General features: G+C 33.7%; 1 protein-coding gene across 1 annotated transcript in view; it reads left to right on the top strand.

The window, feature by feature from the left end:
* LOC106478491 (dnaJ homolog subfamily C member 13-like) overlaps window positions 1-23,813 on the top strand; it is a 150,041-nt gene that overhangs the window by 19,607 nt on the left and 106,621 nt on the right. Inside the window, 4 exon segments of the mRNA XM_013939042.2 lie at window positions 3,634-3,675; window positions 11,266-11,457; window positions 14,336-14,478; window positions 18,989-19,052. Coding sequence (XP_013794496.1) covers window positions 3,634-3,675; window positions 11,266-11,457; window positions 14,336-14,478; window positions 18,989-19,052 — 441 coding nt within the window.

Genomic DNA, 23,813 nt, shown 5'->3' with positions numbered 1-23,813 from the left:
CTTTTTCCTGTGCTTTCTTTATTCCATTGGCTTCTCAGTCCCCCTGTGGGACAGTGGTAAGTTTGTTTAGAAGTCCAGGGTTTGATTCCTTATAGTGCACACAGTAGATAGCCCAATGTTGCTTTGCTTTAACAAACACAAACTTATCTGATAAAATGTTGTTCCAAACGACAGTTATCAGAACAGTCTTTAAAATAAATAAAAAAGGAGGCCACTTTTGGATAAGCTGCTTCTGATTTGTTTTCTTCACTTGATCCATCGAGAGTATGATGTTTTGCATCTTTTCCCAGTTGTTTTTGAGCCTGTACCTTACTTGATGGCTGTAAGATCTACAAGTGAATATTTAGTTTTCTCTCCATCCACGGATATTATGATTCATGCAGGGAAATTTTCTGCTCTGTTATGTGATGGGACAGCTGTGCCTCATCTGCTGCGATTGTCGGAACTATGTGATTTAGCCTACCACCACCAGGTGGAAGCATATTTTGACTCTCAAATAATGCATCTGCTTCTCGAAATTAGGGGTTCTAAGGCAGAGTTTCTAGTTAACCTGCATAGACCACTGTTCCCTGATGGGACAGTGGTAAGTCTATGTACTTACAACAGTAACTTTCATTGTGTTGTTTACTTAAACAAAACTTTGTTGTAAGACTCTCAAGATCACCTCCTTCATTGATGACGAGCTGAAACCATTGTTAGCATGCACATTGGTTTGATTGTTGGATTCTACTTTCATCCTTGTTGTCATTGGTGTCTTGACTTTCATTGGGTACTACAGGGTGTTTATAGTTCTGCCCCTAATCGAGGGTCCAGTCAGATTTCGATCGTTTGTTATATCCAGTGAGAGTCTTGAAGGTTTTGTTGCCTACACTAATGCCTTTAGAGATGCTAGACAATGATTGTTTATTCAGTGGAATCATTCCGTTTCCCAGGATTTACCCCGGTCACATTGACGAGGTGGTACAAACTTGTTCTATATCATTTATTCAGGGGCTCTTTTTGAAGGCGACGAATCTTCTGCAAGTCACGTCTCATCAAATTCATCACATTTCTATGTTCTTAGTGGCCCAATTGAATTGCCCACTGGAGGACATTGTGTGGACTGGTATGTGAAACTCCCCCAATACTTTTATCTCGCATTATTTGCATTATCTGGCAGTATCTTCATCTAGGGATGTTTGACTACCCCATGTAGCTATCTTAACTAATTCTGCTAGATTATACAGAGGGATGAGTATTTTCATTGCTCCGCTTGTTGCTTTACCTTTTAGGATCACACTCTGTGGTGAGTGTTGCCCAGGGAGATGCACTTTTCTCAAACCAATTCTGCACTAGGAAACACAAATTCAATATACTTTATCTAGGTTCCAACAGGCTCTGTAGAAATGAGGTGTTCTATAAGACCATCTAGAGGTTGACTGGGTGGTATTACTGTACTATGCTAGCCCACCAATCGTGGACTATCATGAGTAAAGCATAAGGGGATCCTGCCTGTCCCTGCCAATCATTGTAATGAATAATTCAGGGTCAGTTGACTATTACACTGTTTCTGTAGCACTGATCCTCGGGGCTCCCCAACAAGCATTACCCCAGATTTTACTAGTGGAGCTAGGGAGTCATTACCATACCCAGTTTCCCATCACTGAGGTGGTGGACAGAGGCATTTCCTCCATAATGTTAGAGTGAATTTCCTCCACTTTTGGAGAAGAGGGCGAAGTTGGGGGCCTTCCTACTGGGATCCCTGGTGGTTTTTTCCGAGATGTCGGTAGAAGAGGCACCAGCCTACACAGGAGCCAACTCATAATACTGGTTGGGATTTGATACTTAGCTATCTGGTTGGATTGAGTGTGTTCCTTGTTTGTGATCAATATTGGTTCAGTATATTGTTCATGGAAGAGGGTCCATCGTTTCCTCATAATCCCAAACAGCAGGGGTGTAAATGTAAAGAAGTAACTTTACTTGAGTACAGTACTTGAGTAACTTTTTTTTTAGTATCTACTTTTTAAAAAGTATTTATATTTTCAAATACTTTTACTTTAACTTAAGTAATTTTAAGAGAATTACTTGTACTTTTATCCACTGCTTTTCATTTTATACAATTTGTTACTATTCTCAAAACTCAAATTTGTGGCATGCAGTCAAAATGCAAGGCCACAGAATAGCTTCAGAAAAGAAACCTAGAGGCATACCTGGCATGGAGATTTTCAAGTCTTTCCCCAACCAACCTGATATAGCCATACATTTGAACACGCCACTACCTGCTTCTGCTGCCTGTGAGCATCTCTTCAGTTGTCTGGGCAGATTTTCAGCCCTCTGCATGCAAGGCTTGACTGTGGCAACTTTCAAAACCAGTTGCTTCTCAAATTGAATAAGAAATTTTTTGCATAATATAGTTGGTTGAATTCATATATTTGTTTTTTTAATTCCTTGTATAGTTTATTCTGAAACGATAATGTTTGTACAATATTCATTATTGGCATTACTGTTCTAATAAGTTCATGAGTTGCCTGAAACCCTAAGTGTAATTGTGAATACCATAGTAATCAATTATATACAACAAATGTGTTCTAGATAACTAAAAGAATGACAAATCTTACATCACTGCTATTCACTGGTAATTTGCGTAGTTTGGTAAATCTTTTCCATACAGGGTTTTGTTTCTAGACTTCATGGCCCCATAACATACATATAGGGTTTGAGAGAATTGCATATAAGTGTACTTTTTTATTTTTGTTACTTGAGTACTTATTTAGTAGATACTTTTTACTCTAACTTAAGTAAATTTCAGGATGGATACTTTTACTTGTACTTGAGTAACTTTAAGACAAAGTAATTTTACTTGAACTTGAGTTACATATTTTAGTACTTTTTACACTCCTGGTAGAAAGTACCTAACAAAAAATATAATCATTTGTTATAATTTTTTGTTTTTAACTTAAGTTATACACAAAAATTCAATGATACTATGTGGAAAGAAGATTGATTATTTTGATGAAATTATGTATTTGAAAAATAGCATTGATGAAGAATTCAATGAGATACTGGTAATTCAAATCAAAGTGTTCTGAATGTACTATCATGCAACTTTTTGTGGATTCATAATTCATAATAATAGTGCATTTTGCTGATTAACTTTGACTGACAACTTCTACATTGAAGCTGATAAATTAAAAGACCTTGTTTTTCTATCTGAATTAATTAATTTCAAGGGCTAGAGCAAGTGCAATAATATTTTTAGCCTGTGGATGCTATTAGTGTTTGATGTTAAACATGTTTTTTTTTTCTTATTATTTCACATTATATTCAGTTTCCTTCTGCATTTTGAACAGCTTTTTTTTGAAATGCATTGGAAGAGATAAAGTGCAGTAACAACTAATATAGAAGCAAGATTAAAATCACTTCTACGCTTTATATTTTATTTACCAAGGTTTGTTGAATAAAAAAAGTTGCTTTTAACATCCACAGAAATCTATGATCTGCTGTTAAATGGCTGTGTAGAAAAGGTTAGGAAAATTAAACTCAATTAAGCATTGTTATTACACATTTTTTTCAGTATTTAAGTACTTTGTAGTCAACGATTAGAGAGCACTTTGCTTTAGTTTTATGATGAGCTCTGAATTGTTTATTTTCCAGAGGTTTCGACATTGTTTTGCGGAAGCAGCTTCAGGTGTAAATGTAAGTGCATTTTTTCAAATATAATAATTTAGAGTTCATATATAAATAATAAATGAAATTGGAGTGTTTTTATGATTTGTAAATGTTAATCATTCATGTAATTTTGTAAAAACAGTTGGTATGTATTGGAAATTGTTATAGATAAATTTTCTTTAGAGTAATCTGACAACTTTATTCTTGCTACGTAATATAACCTCAACTCTTTTTCTTTTTTTCCTAGTTTGACTAGAAGTATGATATTTTGAAATATCAAGATTGTTATTAAATGTAAAATTTTCTTTGTTGTATCTGCATGTCATGTGTGATTGCTATTTATATTGTGTTGTTAATTTTTAGGAAAAGATAATATAGTATAGTTGCTAAATGTATTATATACAGGAAAGAGACCTTTGAACTAAAGTTTCAATAAAGTTAACATATTAGAGTCAAATTTTTTAGTTACTATGATTGAGCAAGATTTAATATATATGAACCTTCTCTCAGTACTGTGTGTGTGGTTTTTATTTCTTTGTTATTATCATTGTCCCTGCTGTTATATCAACTAGTTGGCTTTCACTTCCTACTGTATTCATTGTAGATCTTTTCCATTATACCTCGAATGTATTTAGGTCTCTTCACATATTAATTTTTTTTTATCATAGTACCTGAGAAGTAAATATCAATTCGACTTTTGAGCACTCTCAAATACTTTAATTTGACTGATCTGCTTGATGACCTACAGCTTTCATGTTTTCTTGAAGTAGTGGTTAATTTAAAAAATTGTGCAAAATTTTGTTGCTTTGTTTAATGATTTAATTTATAAATGAGGTGTTATCTCATAACTTTTATTGTAAAGGTGAATTGCTGTAAATTTGTAATTATTTTTAAAAATAGTGTGAACACCCTTCTCCATTTGAGACTTCAGAAAAAAGTTTAGAAATGCCGAGTTTAGTCTTTGAACTGTAGTGTACTTGTAATTTTAGAATTTTTGCTGCGTAATCAACAGAGGGTTACATTAGAGTATGCTTAAAATGTTCTAATGCGTAACACATTTTATGTCAGTCTATAACTTCTGTGACTGATACCCGAAAAACAAATTTCCAGGTTTGACCAAAAAAATTAAAAATGTTAGTGGTTGAAAAAGGCATAATGAGTATCTGTGAAAAATTTAGAATGGTATAAAAGTCTTTGTTATCCATTGAACATTTTTTGAGTGGTTTATGTAATCTGACCTCATAATAAAAGTACTATTTGCTCAGTGAAGAATATGTGTTTGTATTAATCTGGTTACTTTCTAAGTGTGAAGATCTAGAAATGTAGAGATTTGGTGAAAAGCTCAACCACTTAGTTTGAAGAAATAAACTCTTGTGTCTTCTAAGGACAGTGTGTTTATGGCTAAAGGGGATTCCATCAGTCTATTAGTTAGGGAAATTATTACAAACAATGCTATTTTAAAGTTTTTGTAAACTTCTGTTCTAGAAATGGTTGAGAGGGTGGAGATTGGGGAACATCTTGGTGCAAGTAGTCATTGCTCAATTAGATTTGATGTTTTAGATCAGGAATGATATTTTGATTTCAAATTTAAAAGGGATGTAACAAGAGTTATCTTTTTGTGAACTAGGGATACCAAACAAAGGTGGAAAATTTTTAAAAGTAAATATTAAATTTCAATATAGAAAAAAAAGTGTGGCTTCAAGTAAAATACTAGGTTGGCTCACAGAGAGTATAAGGTATATGATTAAACAACAGCACTATAAATTTAAGAAATTTAAATTAACTACTGTGACTTGAGATTCAGGGGATTACAAACAGGACATAAGGCAAATGAAAAGGGCATATGCGAAAGGTTGGCTGAAAATGTAAAATTAACATTAAGGGTAAGCAAATGCTAGGATGGGAGTAAGGTCTTTGGTTTGGGGAATAATAAAGGAAGGCTCATATCTGATGTTGTGAGATGGCTGGGTTATTAATTTATACTTTTCTCTTTTTAAGGGAGGTGATAAAATTTTTCCAAGTATTTATAGGCCTATTGATGTTACATAAATGGTGGAAAAAGTGTTTTAAATTATGATAAAAGATGCCATGCAAATTCATTTAACAAAATTTAAAATTTTTTTTGAATTGGCAGCATGGTTTCACTTGGGAAAAATCTTGTTTTACCATTTACTTTTGACATTTTTGAAGAGGTTACCACTTATGTAGATGGGGCTATGAATGTGGATTAAATGCATCTGGATTTTCAGAAAGAATTTAACAAGGTGCCACATAAAAGTTTTGTTAAAAAAATAACTCTTGGGGGGGATAAGTTGGCTTGTTGGATCGGAAAATGGCTGGAGGGAAGAAAGCAGATGGTTGTTATAAATGGAGTATTGTATTAAGTATTGAGTTCCTACACTTAGGAAGGCCAATGAATTGTTGGAAGGGATTCAAAGGAAGCTTACTAGGATGATATTTGGGATGGTAAGATTATTGTGTGAGGATAGGTTAAGGTCTCTGAAATTATTTTCTACTTAAAAAAGAAGAGTTAAAGAGGATCTAATTGAGGTATTTGAGATTATTAAGGATATTAATAGTATTGATAAATAATTTTTTCATATTTAATAGTGATAATGGTAGGACAGTGGACACAAAAGTAAATTCTGTAACAATAATTCACTTCTGCACACAATTTAGCTATCTTTCTCATGCATCTGCCTGAGAGAATTGCATGCCACTAACCTTAAGGTATCTCCCACCTAATTTCATGTGATGTAACATCAATTGTGCTGGTGCATGATGATGTCATCATGCAACAAAAGCCCTCCATCAATCGGAGGGCAACACAACCTCCATGCACAATAATTTCCCATGCACTTGCACTCATAGTAAATTCATTCTTCTCAGCATTGTATTAAACAGAAATGTTCAAATTTCTCATCCGAGTTAAATTTTTTGAGACTTGAATCATTAACAAAACTTTAATTTTTGTTTTCTCTGGGTTTTGTTACAAAAGCTTTAATTTTTATTGTGAAATCTGAAATAACAGTAACTTATTATAGACCTGTGTAAGTGATGTTGTTCACATTCAGGTGTTTTATCGATTATGCCTTCTGGAGGCTCGTTAACTGTTGGGGTTGATGCAGCCATTGTTCAAAGTGTCGTGGAGTACCATATGCTCACTGAGCCTCCTACTTCTGTCCTTTTGTCCTGTCAGCCAATTTTCTTTTTCCTCAGTTAGGAATGATCTACTGGACTACGACTTTAACCTGATTTGCTCTGGGTAGTAACTTACCATTCAAGAAAGGACCTTAACCTTCCAGTCTCTTTCTGGATTTCCTTCTCGGGTATATTCCTTTCCTTATCTTTTGTCTGTGTTCTTTATATCCATAATCCATGATTCTTGCTGTTTACTTTGTCTTTTCTCCTTGCTTGTTATTAGGATTTATATTATTTCCTTTATCTAGTGTATCCTCTCTCACCCAAATGTCTTGTCCCCCTCGCGTTCGAGACTTCTTTTGTTTTAACTTGTAGACTTTCTTCCTTTGCTTTTCTTGATTCTCGTCCCTTGATATATATAATTTGCCAGCTTGGGGATCAGACCTCTTACCTTCTATGTCACTTTATGGTTCCTCATTTTCATGATTTGTCTTTTTCTCTCTACCCTCACGTATTCCCTCTCCTAAATCCTATTTGAGGCACTTCTTCATGCTTCAGATGGGTTTCTGTAGTCATTCATTCTCTTCTCTTTACTGACTTGGCCTGTTCCACTTTTTCTGCTCTCTCCCTTCTTACTTTGTCCTCATTTTTGACCCTCTCTTCTCCTTGAGGAATTGTCAAAGTGACTGAACTGCACCCATACTACTTATAGCATTCTCTTACTACCTTTTGAACCTGATCTCTCCCTTCACTTATGCTTCCTTCTTTGATTGAGGTACATCTCTAGATAAAGGTAGGACTTCTGATGTCTGGATGCTGAACAAGTGTTCACTCTACGTCAGCATGCTTGAACTTGTCACTATTTGTCAGGTATGTTCACATTTTTGCCCCTTCTGGTGGATAACTTGGTCATGTTACACTCAGTCAATTTCACAATCATTTTTTCCACCAACTGTCTGAGAGGCACCTATTCCAGGACCCTTTGTTTTTGGACATAAGATATACACTTTTGGTCCCATTCATATTGGGTTTGTCTTATTGCCTGTTATATGTTGGAAGCTTAAATCTTGGTGGCAAGCTGCCTCTCTTGGCCAGTCCACTTTTTATCAATGGAGTGGTCTTTATACCTCCAGGTTTTTTTAGGGTTTGCTCTTGGCTGTACATACTCCTCGAGGACACATTTGCCACCCTTCCAAACTCTTCTGGTTACCTGTTCCTCATCCTTTGATCCTCGCTGTCAGTTTTCTCAGTCAGGCCTGGTCTCGCCTCTTTACACACTACTCTCCTTGTTAAGTCCTATTGTTGGCACCTCCTTGACCAGTTTAGCCTCAGTTCACTTAACATTTGGATTCTCTCTTCCTCTTCTTAATATCCCCTCTCTCTCTTGCTTTTCCATCATGTATACTTTCTTCATTGAGGAATGTCTTCCCTCCATCCTCATGTGTGGGATTTGCCAAATCCACCTCACATTGAGCCAGACTTTCTATTTATGGGGCATTCTTGTTGCCCTTCCACTGTCTATGTCTGTCAGTGACTGTGACAAGTCTTTTGTCAGTGGTCCTTCTGCCTCTATTTTCCTCCTGGTCATACGGTGAATCACCTTTCTGCTTTTTTTTCCTGGCAGTTTGTCCATGGTTTGTTGGTCCCTGTCTTTACTAGTTGTCAGAAGGCCTTATCCATGGCATTTTGAGTTTCCTGGTATTATAAGGTGTTTCTTCTGCTGTCCTCTCCACTCATTTGCATTCCTTTGTTGTCCTCCTTCCTCTTTGCCCTAATCCCATGCCTGACTGAGACCTTAATGGGGTTTTGCACAAGCTCACACATGCCCCATTTGAACTGTTGACTTCTTGCTTTCTTTACTATCTTTCTATCCTAACTTATTTCTTCCTTTTTGATTGTAATTACTGTTGTTTGGATGTCTATATTTTGGATACTTCTCATACCCTTTTCTACTGCATTTATATATTCCATTCCCCGGACTGATCTTTCCTTTCTAAGACTTTGACTGCTCAGGAAGGTAACCATACTTCTTCTCTATCCCTTCCTTCTGTCTCTCACCTATTTGATTGTTTGGGCCTCAATTGGCTCCTGTGTCCTGTTTGGGCTCTTTGATGTGCCTTATCACAAATCTCTCCCTTTGAGGTCCCAGCCTTTGTCTGTCTATACCCTGAGACTCCTTTTTCCAAGGACCTCTCTTCTTCTATTCTTACTGGATGGGTCCATTGACTCCTCCAGTTGGTATGTTTGCCTCGAGATATGGATGTTTGCAGGCTATTTCACATTTCTACATGTTTAATTCATCATTTTTCTCATTCTCATGCATCATTTCTTTGCTGGATCTAGGATAACATCCTCAAGGTGGGCATGTGGATCATTCTCCACACTTTAGCCTACTTTTCTACTCCTTCTGGCTGTTTAATCTTATGATGTCTTCTAATTCCACTGGTTGCCATTCTTCAATCACCCCCCCCCTTCCATATTTGAGAAGAATACATACTATTTCTCTTTCAGAGCCCCCTTTTACTTCATGGGATCCAAAGTGGCTGGTGTTGTCTCCTAGAGTCTACTTACCCAAAATATGCATCGAGCCAGGATAATGGTAAGTATTCATACCATCAGACCTGGTTCTATCAGTGCCCAATGTGAGGTAGGGTGTTCTGCAAGACCACTTAGGGTATTCTCATTGTATATATATGTATATATTTATTCAGTTGTCTGCTCCAAAAAATATCTATTCCATAGATTATCATGGAAAAAGCCAGCACTAGGGAAGTGTTTTGCTCACTTCTTTGGCTTGCACTTACTGGCTTTTATAAATAGGGTTTTATGGTCACTCATTGTACTGTCCACAGTAAAATACCTTTTACGCTGAAGGTTTGATGGGGATATGGGCACTTCTTTAGGTTTCTCAAACATGAATTCTCCCCCTCCTTCTTTGAATGGAGCATGGTAGACTTACCACTTCCTAGCCACTGGGGTGATGGACCATAGGGAATCCTCACCAGTTGGACTTAGCACAATATGGTGAAAAGTGGGGTGGTGGTGCAGGACACCCCTCTAAACCATAACTCATACCAATCGTGTCCTCCTCTTGCACCCTGAGCCTGTTCAGTGGAATTGAGGTGAGCACACACACTTTAGAAAACCATAATATATAACTTATGTGCCTTCCTCTTACAGCCAATGTCTGTTCAATAGAGTCAAGATGAGCACACACTATGCAAAACACAACTGCATATCTAAAGTATCCTCCTCCTGGAGCTCAAATCTGGTCTGTAGAATTGAGGCAAGCACACACTATATGAAACCTTCTCCTGCAGTTGAAGTCTGTCTCGTAACGTCTGTTCAGTAGAGTGGAGGTGAGCACGTAAGGAAGGGTCTGAATGCACCCCAACCACACTACAAATACTTGCTCACTGACTTCTTATGTGTAAGTGTTTGGATGGTCATGTTCTCATTCTGCCCATCCATTTGACACTTGGAGCTCATTTGCCTCTTCCCCTCTTACATTTCAGACAAAGAGTATACCCTGTTCAAGACAAGATGCACTCTCCCACAGATGTTCCTCTATGGAGCCCCTACCATTGGGTGTCACATTCCATGGGCTTCTGTTTAGGTGCTTTCTGAAAGGAGCTCATCTATGTAGACTTTGCACCTGCCCCTCCAACAATCAAGTGTGGGATTCTAGCTAAACTCTCTGCAGAGGTGAGTTATCATCTTGGAAGTTAACATTTTCCTAATCTGAAAATGTATTTCCATTAAATACTCACCTCCATACCCATCCTTCCCACTTCCAGTGCACATTTTGTCTTGCCTTGTCAAAGAATTAAGTTAACACAAGTGTAAGTGCATAGGGAAAGTTATTGTGCATGAAGGTTGTGTTACCCTCCTACTGGTGGAGGGCTTTCATTGAATGATGATGTCATCATGCAGCAGCTTGATTCATATTAAATCATTAGATAACAATTGCCTCTAGACTAGTGGCATGCAAATCTTTCAAGCAGACGTGCAAGAAAGATAGCTAAACTTTGTATGTATATATCGGGAAATGCATATTGAGATTAGGAAAATGTTAACTTTCAGCGGGGTAGGAGTCATTTCCAGCTTAGACAGTTTTACTTTTCTAACAGGGCAGTTGACCATTGGAATGGGTTGCCTTCACTTGTAGTGGATGGAGTAGATTTAAGGGAGTTTAAGGAAAGGACAGATAAATGACCAGGGCTGATTTAGAGTTTTATTTGTTTTCTCAAGTGGATGGAACACCATCAATGGACCAACAGGCCTCATGTTGACCTTTAGATGTTATGTTTAGTTATGTAGCAAATAAGTTCAGGTATCTATTCCCTTTAAATAAAAGCATGTAAAAGTAGCTGAACTAGAAAAACAGTTACAGATATTTTGTGCTGTTTTTGAGCAATTTTTGAATTTAATGTACAAGTTTATATGAAACTCAGTTGTGTTTAAATTTCTTTTCAGAAATATAACTGTACAAAACTTCACTGGTCTGACAAAAGAGTTCCTGTAGTTCTAGAAGTCAATCAGGGCTCTCTCAACCAATTAGATAGAAGCACAGCAAAAGTAATAGCTTCATATGATTATAAGGATATAGAAGGACTAGCTCCTGTTTCTGGTGGATTTGTTGTAACACATGGAGGTTTTGGTAGGATGGTAAGTTTATTATTTATTGAAAACTAATTTTGTTATGATGATCTTAAAATATTAGTTAAAATGACTTTTTGATAAGCCTTTAAACAAATAAAGGTAAGGCTTAAGATTCTGTCAATTTGAGACATAAAAACTAAATTTGACAGAAAGTTGGTTATATTATGAATTTGTTATTTCTTCTGTTTATTACTCTTTATACTATTTTATTCCCTACAGTTTAGTTGTGGGGTGGAAGGTTTGTAGACATTTTGATTCTATTGTGACTATGTTCAGCTAGTATTGATAAGCTCTTCTCAAGTTGAGCTAGTGACTCTTGAGATCCATTTTCATAGTTTCATTCATGTAAGTGTTTTATGTTTATAAAATACTGAAGGATTGATTTTTTTTGACATTATATTCACAGAAGTCACTTGGAGCCTATACTAAATCGTTAAGGATAGCTTTATGGAGTTGGTAAGCAGAAATGCTTACATAAAATTAGGAAAGAAATGTAAATCTTTAGTATCAATTTATTCTGTTTCTTTTCAGTGATGTATTTGATTTCTTCATATATTTTTTTCTCAAGATGAACCTGTATATTATTAGATATTTCTCATTCTTTTCAGTTGTGTACTTGGTTGCTCAATATGTCATTTAGTTTTTTCTCAGGATAAAGTTCTTTAACCATAATTTATTGAAAACCTTTGTGTTTTGAGTGATAAAGGAATTAAAGAAGACTTTACTAAGGAGTTGTGCACATTTTTAACAAAATATAGATCTTTAAATTGATCTGCTATTTTGATTTATTTGAGCCACATCATTAAAATTTATTGTTAAAATTGTAGTCTGTTTATATTTGTTTTTGTTCAGGCATTTGAGACAAGAAGTAATTCTGCTAAATTAGATTTTAACACTATATATTTCTTATTTTTAAAGTTATGAGTAGTATCAATGTATTCAAAAACAAAATGCATTCAAAATCATATTTTCTTTTAAATTTGATCAAGGATTGTCAAATTAATTCTTGCTATGATTAGACTGTTGAGATGAAATATGGTTTTGCAATTCTCTTCAGTAACATTTCGGATTGATCTTTCTGAAAAATGCTTATATTCTAATTGGAAGATTGAATTTTGCACCAAACTATTTTTATCCAGTGGGAGGTAGCTGGACCAGTGGTAGTCCAAAACATTTCTATGCAGTTCATACTTTTTTATTAAACTGTTTTTTATGAGACTTAGGAATAATGAAATTTGATATTTATTATAACCTGTTTTTTAATACTTAATCTACAATTATTTTGTATGAAGTGACTTTTCAAAATAAGATTTCTATATCTGTAACTTTAACAGAATATCCAGTTTTTATAGGAACCATTTTTTGATGTGTTTATTTCATGTTTCGTTAAATCCTTTTAATTGATTTTGGACTGTACTCTGAATTAACTTTTTTGTGAGTGATCTTAGTCTGTACTTTGAAAACTTTTTTTCTTTTCAGTATGCCTTTTTCTCTATCTTTTAGCATTCTTTTTAGTTCCAGCACAATATTACATTTTAAATTAAAAGCAAGTCTCATTCTAGCCTCATTGAGACTTGTATTTTTTTGTGCCTGATTAAAAGTACATTGGTGTATTCCTAAAAGCTGTAAATAAAGAAAATTGTTCGTGATAAAACTGATTTTATGACTAAGTAAATACAAGAAAGTCAAATTTGAAGAAAAAATTTATAGAGAGAAATGTTAAGATATTAGTTAAGTCAAAATTTAGGGTAGCTTATATAATTTGCATGTTTTAGTCTTTATCAAACTCAAAATATGTGTAACTGTGATCAAAATCATAGGAAGCAACATTAACAAATCATGGTGAAAATTCTAGTTGAGTATTTCTTTAATACTCAATCAGGAAATTGTTTGTGTTTTGTACTAATCAGGTAAAATGTATAAATTGTTTAACAGAGCATGAAGATTTTTATTTTTTGTTGTGAACAATATCAAGGATTACATTTTACATACACAACAGCTAGGACTGTGTCAGGTGAACATATCAGATTATGTGCAATTAAAAGGAATACAATGCTAAACTAATTACGCAAATATTTATAAATAAATAGTAATCCTCAATAGCCACAGCACTTGAAATTCTTTTTGGCAGGATTATAGTAAATTAATCTATGAGACGTTTTTCTTTTTTTATTAGCTATATTTTTGTGTGCCAGCAATACGAGGTGTGGGGTGTGTGTATACCCGATTCCATTTTATTGCTCATCAGAACCACTACCAGCCTACCCTCAAATTGAAATTCTTTTAGGCAGGATTAGAGTAAACTAATCTATGAGACCTTGGGCATGGTCATATACATCATTCAAAAAGGGTTTGAGCTCCTGAGTCTAAAACTGTAATTAAATCTAAAAATTTGTACTTTAAAAAACAAAAAATAAAACAAACTTGGAACTGCTATGCTGCAGCTAAAAACAGGCACCAGCCCTGAAAAAGATTCTACATGTTTTGGTGTTCTTAGGCCACGATCTTCAGGAGTCAGAGGTTGTGGCATAAGAACACTGAAGCACGTAGAGTTTTTTTAGGGCTTGTCTCTGTTTTTAATATATTGTTTTTTGTATAATTATTTTAGCATTGTATTCCTTTTAATTGTTTGTATATATTGCACAAGTACTGGTTTAAATTATTTAAGCATATGAGTTATGGATGTGCAGTAAAACACTTGCCACAACAATAATTATACAAAACGTTTAGTATTATAATAGTTCCGGGTTTGCTATCCACAATTTTAATGTGAGTGTGTTTTAAAGAGTCACAGTTTGAAAATGTACTTTATTCACATAATTGTATAAAAACATAAAATGTAGATATATTTAATTTTTTATTAAAAAATTGTTATTCTTTTCAGCATACGTTTTTCACAGATAAGCGAGAAGAGCTTCTTAAGAAGATTGTTGATCATGGTTGGTGTTACATTGGAATTAACATAAAGATTACCAAAGAATTAGTCAATCTTGACAGCTTAGATGATTGCAAATTTGGGAGCTACAGGTATTTGTTAGAATGATATAAATTAATAGTTTTGAAGTTAAAATCTTGCAACAAATTAATTATCCATATGTACAGTTTAATAAGTCTTGTAATGTATCTGACCTTACTATTTCATGCCAGTTCTTAATAAGTAATTCAAAACTTTGAAGATATGTGTCTTGATTTAAAACATAGTTATTTTTATTGGAGGAGAGGTGAGGGAATAATATAATTTGAGCTGAAAGTAAAATCTTCTAATTGGTGAATGGGGCATTTATTTTTGTTATAATCAGTAGTAGATTATCAAATTCTAGAATGTTTTAGAATACATATTAATTTTTTTTTTTGAGGAATAGAGAAACTATCTCAATATGGGTTTCACATACTCTAGACAAACTAGTTAGATTAATGCTTTTGGTGTGCCAGAAAACTGTTACTGTGTTGGGAACTATTAGGGTTTGGACTGAATATATTGTTTTGTTTTTTATAAAAAAAATAAATATAATGCAAAAGGATTCTTCCGATACGATATCTTACCTCCTCTCACATAAGGCTTTCTCAACTTGTACTGCCCTCTGTTGCTGCAAATTTTCCCTTGCCACCAGCCTTGTTACTCCCATTTATTACTGTGTACTAACATGCAAATGATCATGCAGCAACCCTCCATCAATAGGAGTGTGACACTACCTCTATTGTAACTAGTGCTCTCTCTAAATCTTCTCTCATCTCTCAATTTTGGGAGTTATGCACTCGCAATTTTGGGTGGTCATGACTATGACTACTCTTACTGCTGCAGTGGAATTTTATACCACAATTCTTGGCCCATGAAGTGATGGCTCTGGTCTGTCAGGAGTTTACTACTTTCATCTAACAATCAGAACACACTGATGACTGTCCTAGCAAGGTTTTTAGCGATCTTTTAGTTTTGGATTTGGAGAGATTTTTTTTCCTCCCTTTCCTAATTACCAAGTCTGTTTGTTTCTTCTGTACAATCTTCACCTCTCCTATGACCTTTTCCAATCACTCTTCTTGGTTGAATTCGCCTTACATTTACTTCCCTTTCTTCTGATGATTGTCACCTTTTTATGTTTTCTTCCCATCAGATCCATCACCTTATAATGTCCTTGGCTGCACATTTCCATCTCCCCTTGGGGGGACGTTATCAGTGTTATAACTGTTTATCTGTGTTGGTAAGTACTCTGTTCATTTTTTTTTTTGCAGGGGCCTTTAATGCATATTTGTATCTCACTCTGTGGTGAGTGTTGCATGACCAGGTATACTTAGTCTTAAGTCTGCACTGTATGACTTGTGAATATACTAGATAACTGTGACATTGAGATTCTTTCTACAGTGGACCTGATGTGCCATTCCAGATGCTGCCAGGTCTTGGTTGATTAACTCTGTCCAATATGTTCTCTATGCATTGATATTAAATATAGAAAAAAGAGAAAATAACACATCACAAGGTCATTTTATGCCCACCGTTGAAATGTGGTCTTCTGCTAGATTGCTCATAGGTGTACCTTACAGTCTTTTGCTTCATAAATATGTTTGTCCTGGACTGTACACTTGTGGGCTAATATGAGTAAAACAGATCGGGATTGCTGCTCATCTCTGATGATCTGTGGCAATTGATACTTGTTCTTCCGTGGACTTGAGGTACAATTTTAGATGCTGCCATCAGGTGTTGGATGATTCATTCTATCAATGTGATCACTCTGCTTTTCAATATAGGGTACTACGGTCACTCATTGCATTGATTCTGGTGCTGCGGTCCTTCGGACTCTCCCATGCATTATTTCTCTCCTCCTTCTAGTGGAGTAGGGGAGTCCTTGCAACTTACCAGTTCACTTACGATGGAGGCCTGTCCTTCTGAGTGTGTACAATACCACTCAGTTTGAGAGTAGGGCAGTGGCATTCTGCATGTCTCAGTGATGTGATGTCCTTCCTACTGCAGACCTTATCTACAATTCCAGATGCTGCCAGGTGTTGGATGTAGCACTCTGCCAGATATATATATATATATATATATAAAATAAAATAAAAAAATGCAGTTTGCTGCTCCAGCTGAGACATCCTCCTTTCTACTATTTTCCGGATGTCGGTTACTGGGGATCGGGTGTAGGTTGGAGACAGTCCAGCTACATAGTCCTCACATGTTTGGCTGGTACCTTCCTCCTAACATGGTCTGTATGACCAAATTCCCAATGCTGCCAGGTGTTGGACCAGAGATGAACTCTCACCTGGGCTCTCCTCCTTCCTACCATCTGCTCAATGTCAGTTCTCGGTGGATCTGATGTTTTAGGTGCGCAGATGCTGAGACACCTAGATTCTTGGTACAGGGGCTCCTCTTCCCTGCCTGTACCTGTTTTTGAGATAAAAGGTTGAGGACCCTTTTTCTACCATGGACCTGATGTATAATTCCAGATGTTGCCAAGTGTTGGTTGAGGTTGAACTCACATTTACAGTCTGTCATGCCCTAGCCACTCTACATCAGAGGATCTCGTTATTTCTGTATTTATTTGGGACCCCCTCCAAGTTCCCACCCTTTACGTTTTGGTGACTCATTACTCAAGGGCAAAAAGTAAACCTGGCTCAGAAGTGGCGTGGTTTTCCACTGGTGGGTTTTTTAATTCCTTCTCACACCTCATTAACATGTGCATGATTAGAGAAGGTGCTATTTATGATATGGGTAGTGTCACACTCCTATTGGTGGAGGGTTGCTCCACAATCATTTGCATGTTACTGAAAGTAACATGTGCACCAATCGAGAGCAGTACTAGTTGAAAAAGCTTTTTTTGAGAAGAGGTAAGTATCTATCATAAATACGTTTTCAGTTTAGGAAAATGTTAACTTTCCTTTCTTGAATTAAATTTTCTAACTAAAAAAAATCCCCCAAAAGCTTTACCTTCTACTTAATAAATGTGTGTGTGTTATATGCAACAGTGTGGCCCAAATGATTTTTGTTTGGCTCATCACAAACTTAAAAGTTATGTTTTGTTAGTCATTTAGCTAAAAGTTTGAAATGAAAAAGTTCTCAAGATGTGAAAGTTTTACTTGTGGTGAAATGCAAACAAAACAGCAACCATCTGAGAAACCGTTGTAGTAGGTAAAAGAATTATTGGCTGGATAAGAAAATAAATTCTTTTATTAGTTTATAAAGAATAATTTATTTTCTTAGCGTATGCATTTCAAATACATTTTTATAAAGGTAGATAAAAAGATTTGAAGTAAGAGGTTTTTATTGTTTTGTAACCTTCAGCTTAAGAAATGTTTTCAATTAAATATCAATGACGTATGAGATTAAAAGAGATTAAAATCTCTGTAAGTGTGTTTTAGAATAGAATTTCTCATTTAAAAACTTGTATTAATCTTGCTACAGAACTTACAGTGTTGAGAAGTTTAAGTGGGCACCTAATATTTTACTACCATTTTTTTGTGATATCTTAAGTACTTACAGATAATGTTGATCTATAACAAGTATATAAAAATGTAACAGGATTGCACCTATCATCTAGTATAATATTTACGAAGATTGGGTGCATATGATTGCTTTAGAATTTTAATACTTATTCTCCAAAGAAGAAATTCTGGTATAAAATTTTAACTTTTAGTTTTTATCATTTGACTGAAGGTCTTAAGATAAGAAATTCTTGAGATGAAGTAGATGTAAAATGGTGTGAAAGGATATTGCAGATGGGTTTAATTTTTTCCAAAAGAAAGAAAAAATAAAGAGAGAGCAACTTCAAAGCTATCATTATATATATGTTTTTATTGTTTTTATCTTTCATGAAAAATAATGTACAGAGGTTTGAAAAAAAAAAGAAAAAAATGTTTACTAGTCCCAATAGGCATTTATTCCTATTCCTGTAAATGAACAAGCTTCCAGAATGAGTATACAAATCACATGCAACCTTACTCTCAGGTGTGCATGTTTGTGTGTGTATAAAGAGTGTGCCACATTTGTTAGTATGTAGTTTGTCCAACCATTAAACAGAAGGCTGAATAGGAGATAGTTTCTGCAAAAACATTTCTTGAAACTAGGTGCATTTTATGATATGTAATTTTATCCCTTTGGTGAGAGTATCTTCCAACATGGCAAGGAACATATGCATATTTCAGGTGCTCTCTCAGACTGGCATTTTGAACATGCAAAGGCCATTAGTCACCCTTGACTTTCCAAGGTGCCATGTATTAATTCCATCATACTAATATGAGATTTTCATGAAACAGACTTCCTTTCTTGTTCCAGGAAAGCCTTGAAAAAATCGAGGGTGATACTCAATGCAGAATGGTGTTCAAAATTTTGACAGCTTCATAGCCAAATTAAATTTATGCCATTTTGAAGGTGCATGTTTGCCTAATGCTGTATTTTTGGAAATTTATTTTCTCTCTTTGTCTAATCTCAGTAGAGAAACACAGCAGTACTTTTATCATTCATGTAGTAAAGGTTAAGCTGCTATTTCTATAAGTGCTCTGTGTTAAAAACATTGTACTTTAATGTTGTGTCTTTTCTTTTCTCTGATTACAGTACAGATGAGGCTATTACTTCCTTATGTGAATTTCCAGTTCATAAGATCTCACCAAGACACTCAGTAAGTCTCTATTATTGGTAAATTTGTCTGTCTTTCTTAAATGTATATTAGCTTTATTCATATTTTTTGTATTCAAAAATTATATTTTGCTATAAATCAGATCAGTTTCCTTAAACAACAATAACTTAAAGAAAAGATTTGTGTCGTTTTTAAAACTATATAGTATTAGTTGACTAAACTAAAGAGTAAATTGTGCTTCATGTTATTCAGTATATCTTGGATGTCAAAATATTATATATTTCTTATATAAACTTGCATTTTATAATTTGTTTATTTATTTTATCACAAAGCTACGCATTGACTTATCTGTGGTGGGGACCAAATTCTGAATTCTAGTATTATAAGTCCTGAAGCTTTCTGTTCAACCATGGAATTAAATTATTTTTTTATGTTTCTATTGGTATGAGAAGTAAAAAAAAAGAACACTGAAGTAGCACAAGTTTTGTCTGGTGTAAAGATTCTTTATATATTTTTTACATCATTGTAAGTCAAGGACAGTTTCCCAGGCTGTTTTCATACTTCATGTAATAGTCAGGAAACATTGTTTATCCAGATAAAGAAAATTCTACCAGGAAGAGTTAATATATAAGAATTGAAATTTCAAGACAAGTATATTACTTTTGTTAGTTAAATTTATATTAACTTCTGGTCAGAGCAAACTACCTTTTTGATAAATAAAAATCAACCCAATAATGACATTAACTAATTAACCCTTTTGCATCAGGTAGGTCAAAGTGCACATGTCACAACTGTTTACAGAGTTACAGTTCAAAGTTTAATTAAGTTTATTATCAATGTATACAAATAAACTTGGCATCAAAAAATAGTTAATAAATCAAAATTTAATGTTACATAAGTTTAAGTATTTGATTTTATAAGGAGACGTTTAAAAAATCTTTAATCTTCCCCAGTAAAAGAATTGTGACATTTTATCTCTAGATCTTCTCTCTTTTCTAATTTATTTAACACCCCTTTGAGAAGTACAAAATTTAACATGAATTACTTATTATAATATAGACATTACAAAAGCAAAGCATACTTTTTATAGCCTTCTATATTATTTGTTTATAGAGCCATAAACTAGAAAATCAGACCCACTTGCCACAGCTACCTGTCACATCCTCTCTTTCACAAGTTGTCAATAATCTTCTCTGATGTTTTATACTATATTATTTATAACCAATAGAAAACCAAAGTTATAATCTATCAAATGACATGTTATATTTCATTTTCTTCTGTACAGGGCATTATCCATTTCATCATTCAGTTTCAAATTTTTTTGTTATGTAAATCACATCAATGAGCTTAGCTGAATTTTTAAAGGCTTTTATTGCATAATTAGAAAGCCAGATAGTTAAATGACATTGTTTGTTTTTTTGCAAGTTTGTAGTTTCTTATGAATAGGAATTCAAGTTACCAATATTTACAAGCTATAATATAAGAACCTCCTATATTTAGCGAATCAAACAGTGGCCCTACTCATCTCTTCCATTTGTGGAAATAATTCCTGCTTTGATCTATCATGTGTTTATAACCAATCAAAAGTTCAACATTATGACATTTAAGCTATATAGACTAAACATTTGTGGTTTTATGTTATTATTTGTAGTCATTCTAGAACAAAGAAAATTTATATATTTCCTAATTTTGTGTGGTTGTTACAAGGAAGGTCAAATCAACCAACTTCATACGGAGATATAATAGTGAAAATAACAGGTAAAATATAAAGCTTTTTCTTAAAGAGGTTATAGAGATTTCACATGTGAAATTTGACAATTTTCTGATGCATAAAAGTATTTTAATCTTAAAATCAAAATTACTTTGCATGTTTGGTAGTCAACATTCAAAGAGAAAAAATGCACAAGCAAATCATTACATAAAAAATCTTAAAACTTAATAAAATTTTCTGATATTTTGAGTATGAAAGCCTTGTAATGTTTACTGCTAATCTGCAAAATTTTGTGAAGATATGTGTACTGTATTACAAGTTATAGCATGAAAACTCTAACAAGCACAAAACATTTACAAGATCAGTCCAAACCCATAGTGAGAGAGTTAATTAAGTAAAAAATTATTTATTAGTAGTATTATTTGTATAAAAAGTAGGCTTAAATTTCATTGGCAGTTGACAGCAAAAAGAAAGAAGACTCAGGTAAGTACTGTATTTCTTGTTTTTCATGTGTATTCTTTATTCATTTTTATAACTGCATCTAAAATGTAAAAATTAGGAGCTTATTAGGTTAGAGAAGGTTAAATTAGGTAAGGTAATGAAAAAAAATTATAATAATAAAAATGTTTTCAGAAGTAGCTTGCGCATTTATGTAATTCAGTACAGTAACATGAGCTGCACATTCGCCGAGTGATTCACAACTTGTGTGGCAGGATTATTATTTAGGATAAACAGTTGTGGTTACAGTTTGAATGAAAAAAGGAGGTAACTTAGATTTATTTGTTTCTTTTATGTGGTGGTTATGAGGTCTGTCAAACAACTGACCCTTTATAGAGTTATGGTAGAGAACATAACAGATAAAGTGTAAATTTTATCTGAAAAAAAGGCATTTGATATTTATTTAGGAGGTTCTAGAGATTATGTAAAGGAAAGTAAAATTTTCAGTTGAACAAAAGTATTTATAATCTTAACATGAAAATCATTTTGCACTTAGAGCAGTCAACACTCTGACTCCATATATTTACTTAATAAAATTCTGGTTTTTTGTCTACAAAAGACTTGTAATATTTACTGAAAGCTTGTCAAATTTTATGAAACAACATTAAATATTTTTCAAAATTATAGTTTGTATACTTTCATGATTACATGGTGGTTACGAGGTCATGGAAAATACATGAATTGTTACAAAAGGGTTAAATATACTGTTCTTAGATTCTTACTTATAAATATTAGATTATATTGTTTCATCAGTTGGGTATTCTTACTGTTAACAATATTTTAAGCCATAAGCCCTATAATATCTCACAAGGTTTAACCAGCTTAGGAGATTTAGGTTAGTCCTAAATCCATGTACTGATCTAAAAAAAAAAAGCAAAATAATTTCTATAATAGAATAATAATAAACATTCTAACCAATATTGTTAATAAAAGTAGTACTAAAGAAAGAATACTGTATACTTTACTTATGGAACACATAACATTAGTTGTTAGCTTTAAGCAGTGTTATAGATTTAATGTTCATTGAAAAATTAACATCAGTATAACCACATATAAGCAAAACTTTACACAATCCTCCTTAACAATTTCTTGTGACCAGTAAAAGCCCATAAGATGGCTACAATGGTGAAATTTTAGAGTTGGCTGACATCTAAAATAACTTACTGCCAAATGTGTTACTGTTTATGAGAAATACAAAATAATAAATAAATAACTGAATCATACAATAAATAGCTAGAATATTGGTTATCTAATCAAAATATAACCATATTAAATGTAATAGAAATAAAAATAATATACTAAACATACTGTGAGGTGCATCTAACACAAATAATTTGACTTTAAGTAACTTACCAATAGTATAGGTGATAAGAATCAAGAAAGTTCAGTAGTAATAATAATAAGACTTAGAAAAAGAAGAAACAACAATGGTAAATATGACAGCTCAAGTAAAAAGCAAACAGTAATGTAACTTAAATAATGTTTTTATATATGAAACTGTTATATAGTTTGTACTAATTATATGTAGTAATTAACTTTAGTTTCAGTTTCTTTGATCATTGCATCTTGTTTATTGTAGAACTACATATTATTTTAAAGCTCTTTCAGTCTGCAGTCCTGTCACATTCTTGTCCTAGGTGTCTACAGATGTTTGAAGAATCACCAGATTTAAACTTAAGATACTCTTTTATTCATTGCTTTAAATGAAAGATGGTTCATCCCACAAAAATCCCTTCCACACTAAGAACAAACATATCAATAAACAATGTAGCAATGATGAAGTTTATTAATTCTGTCCCTTATCTTGAAAAATTAATTTATATTCAATGCGATTTTAAAGCTACACACACACTGAAATTTGAGGATAGTTTGATTTTAAAATATCTTTGATTTTATTTATGAAAACATAACTGTCTTTTACCCATAAATGGGAGACTGGCATAAAAGGAAAATAAAAGAGCTAGGAAATAATGCGTAGTTCCAACAACTTGGAAGATGTAAGGATCAAATAAATCTTAGCCATCAAGAAACTAAAACCAAAGTTGAATGGAAGTTCATCAACAGTTTAAATCTTTCTATAAACATGTATACAGTAAGGACTTAAAGTAATGGTAGGTAAAAACTATTGGTGATCAATACACAGTAGTTGATCAGTATTACCTTAAACAATTTTTAATAAATGAAAGTAATTGTTAAAATTATTACAGTGTGGAATTTTACTGTCCATAATCTGTGATTATACCTTACTTATTATAAAGTGCTGGGTTTGGCATGCCTTAGTGACTAGCTTCTCAGACTGTGAATCCACGGGTTCATGGTTTATATCTCATTGCTGCAAAAATGTGCTACACACTTTGAAGTCTTGGGTGAACTATAACAGCGATGTTCAAATCCCATTTAGTAAGACAAGGGTAGCCCAAGAATTGGTGATGGGTACTATTGACTGGCTGCCTTCCCCTTAGTATGTCAGTTCAAAATTAGAACTGACTATATGCAGATAGCCCTTGTGTAGCTTTTTACGAAAGTCTTAAAAGTAAAAAAAACAAACAAATATCACATTAAAAATGAGTTTATATTACTGAACACACACAAAT

This window comes from Limulus polyphemus, unplaced genomic scaffold, assembly GCF_000517525.1.
Source record: "Limulus polyphemus unplaced genomic scaffold, Limulus_polyphemus-2.1.2 Scaffold11, whole genome shotgun sequence".
Classification (NCBI taxonomy): domain Eukaryota; kingdom Metazoa; phylum Arthropoda; class Merostomata; order Xiphosura; family Limulidae; genus Limulus; species Limulus polyphemus.
This window is presented reverse-complemented; position numbering and strand designations above follow the sequence as displayed.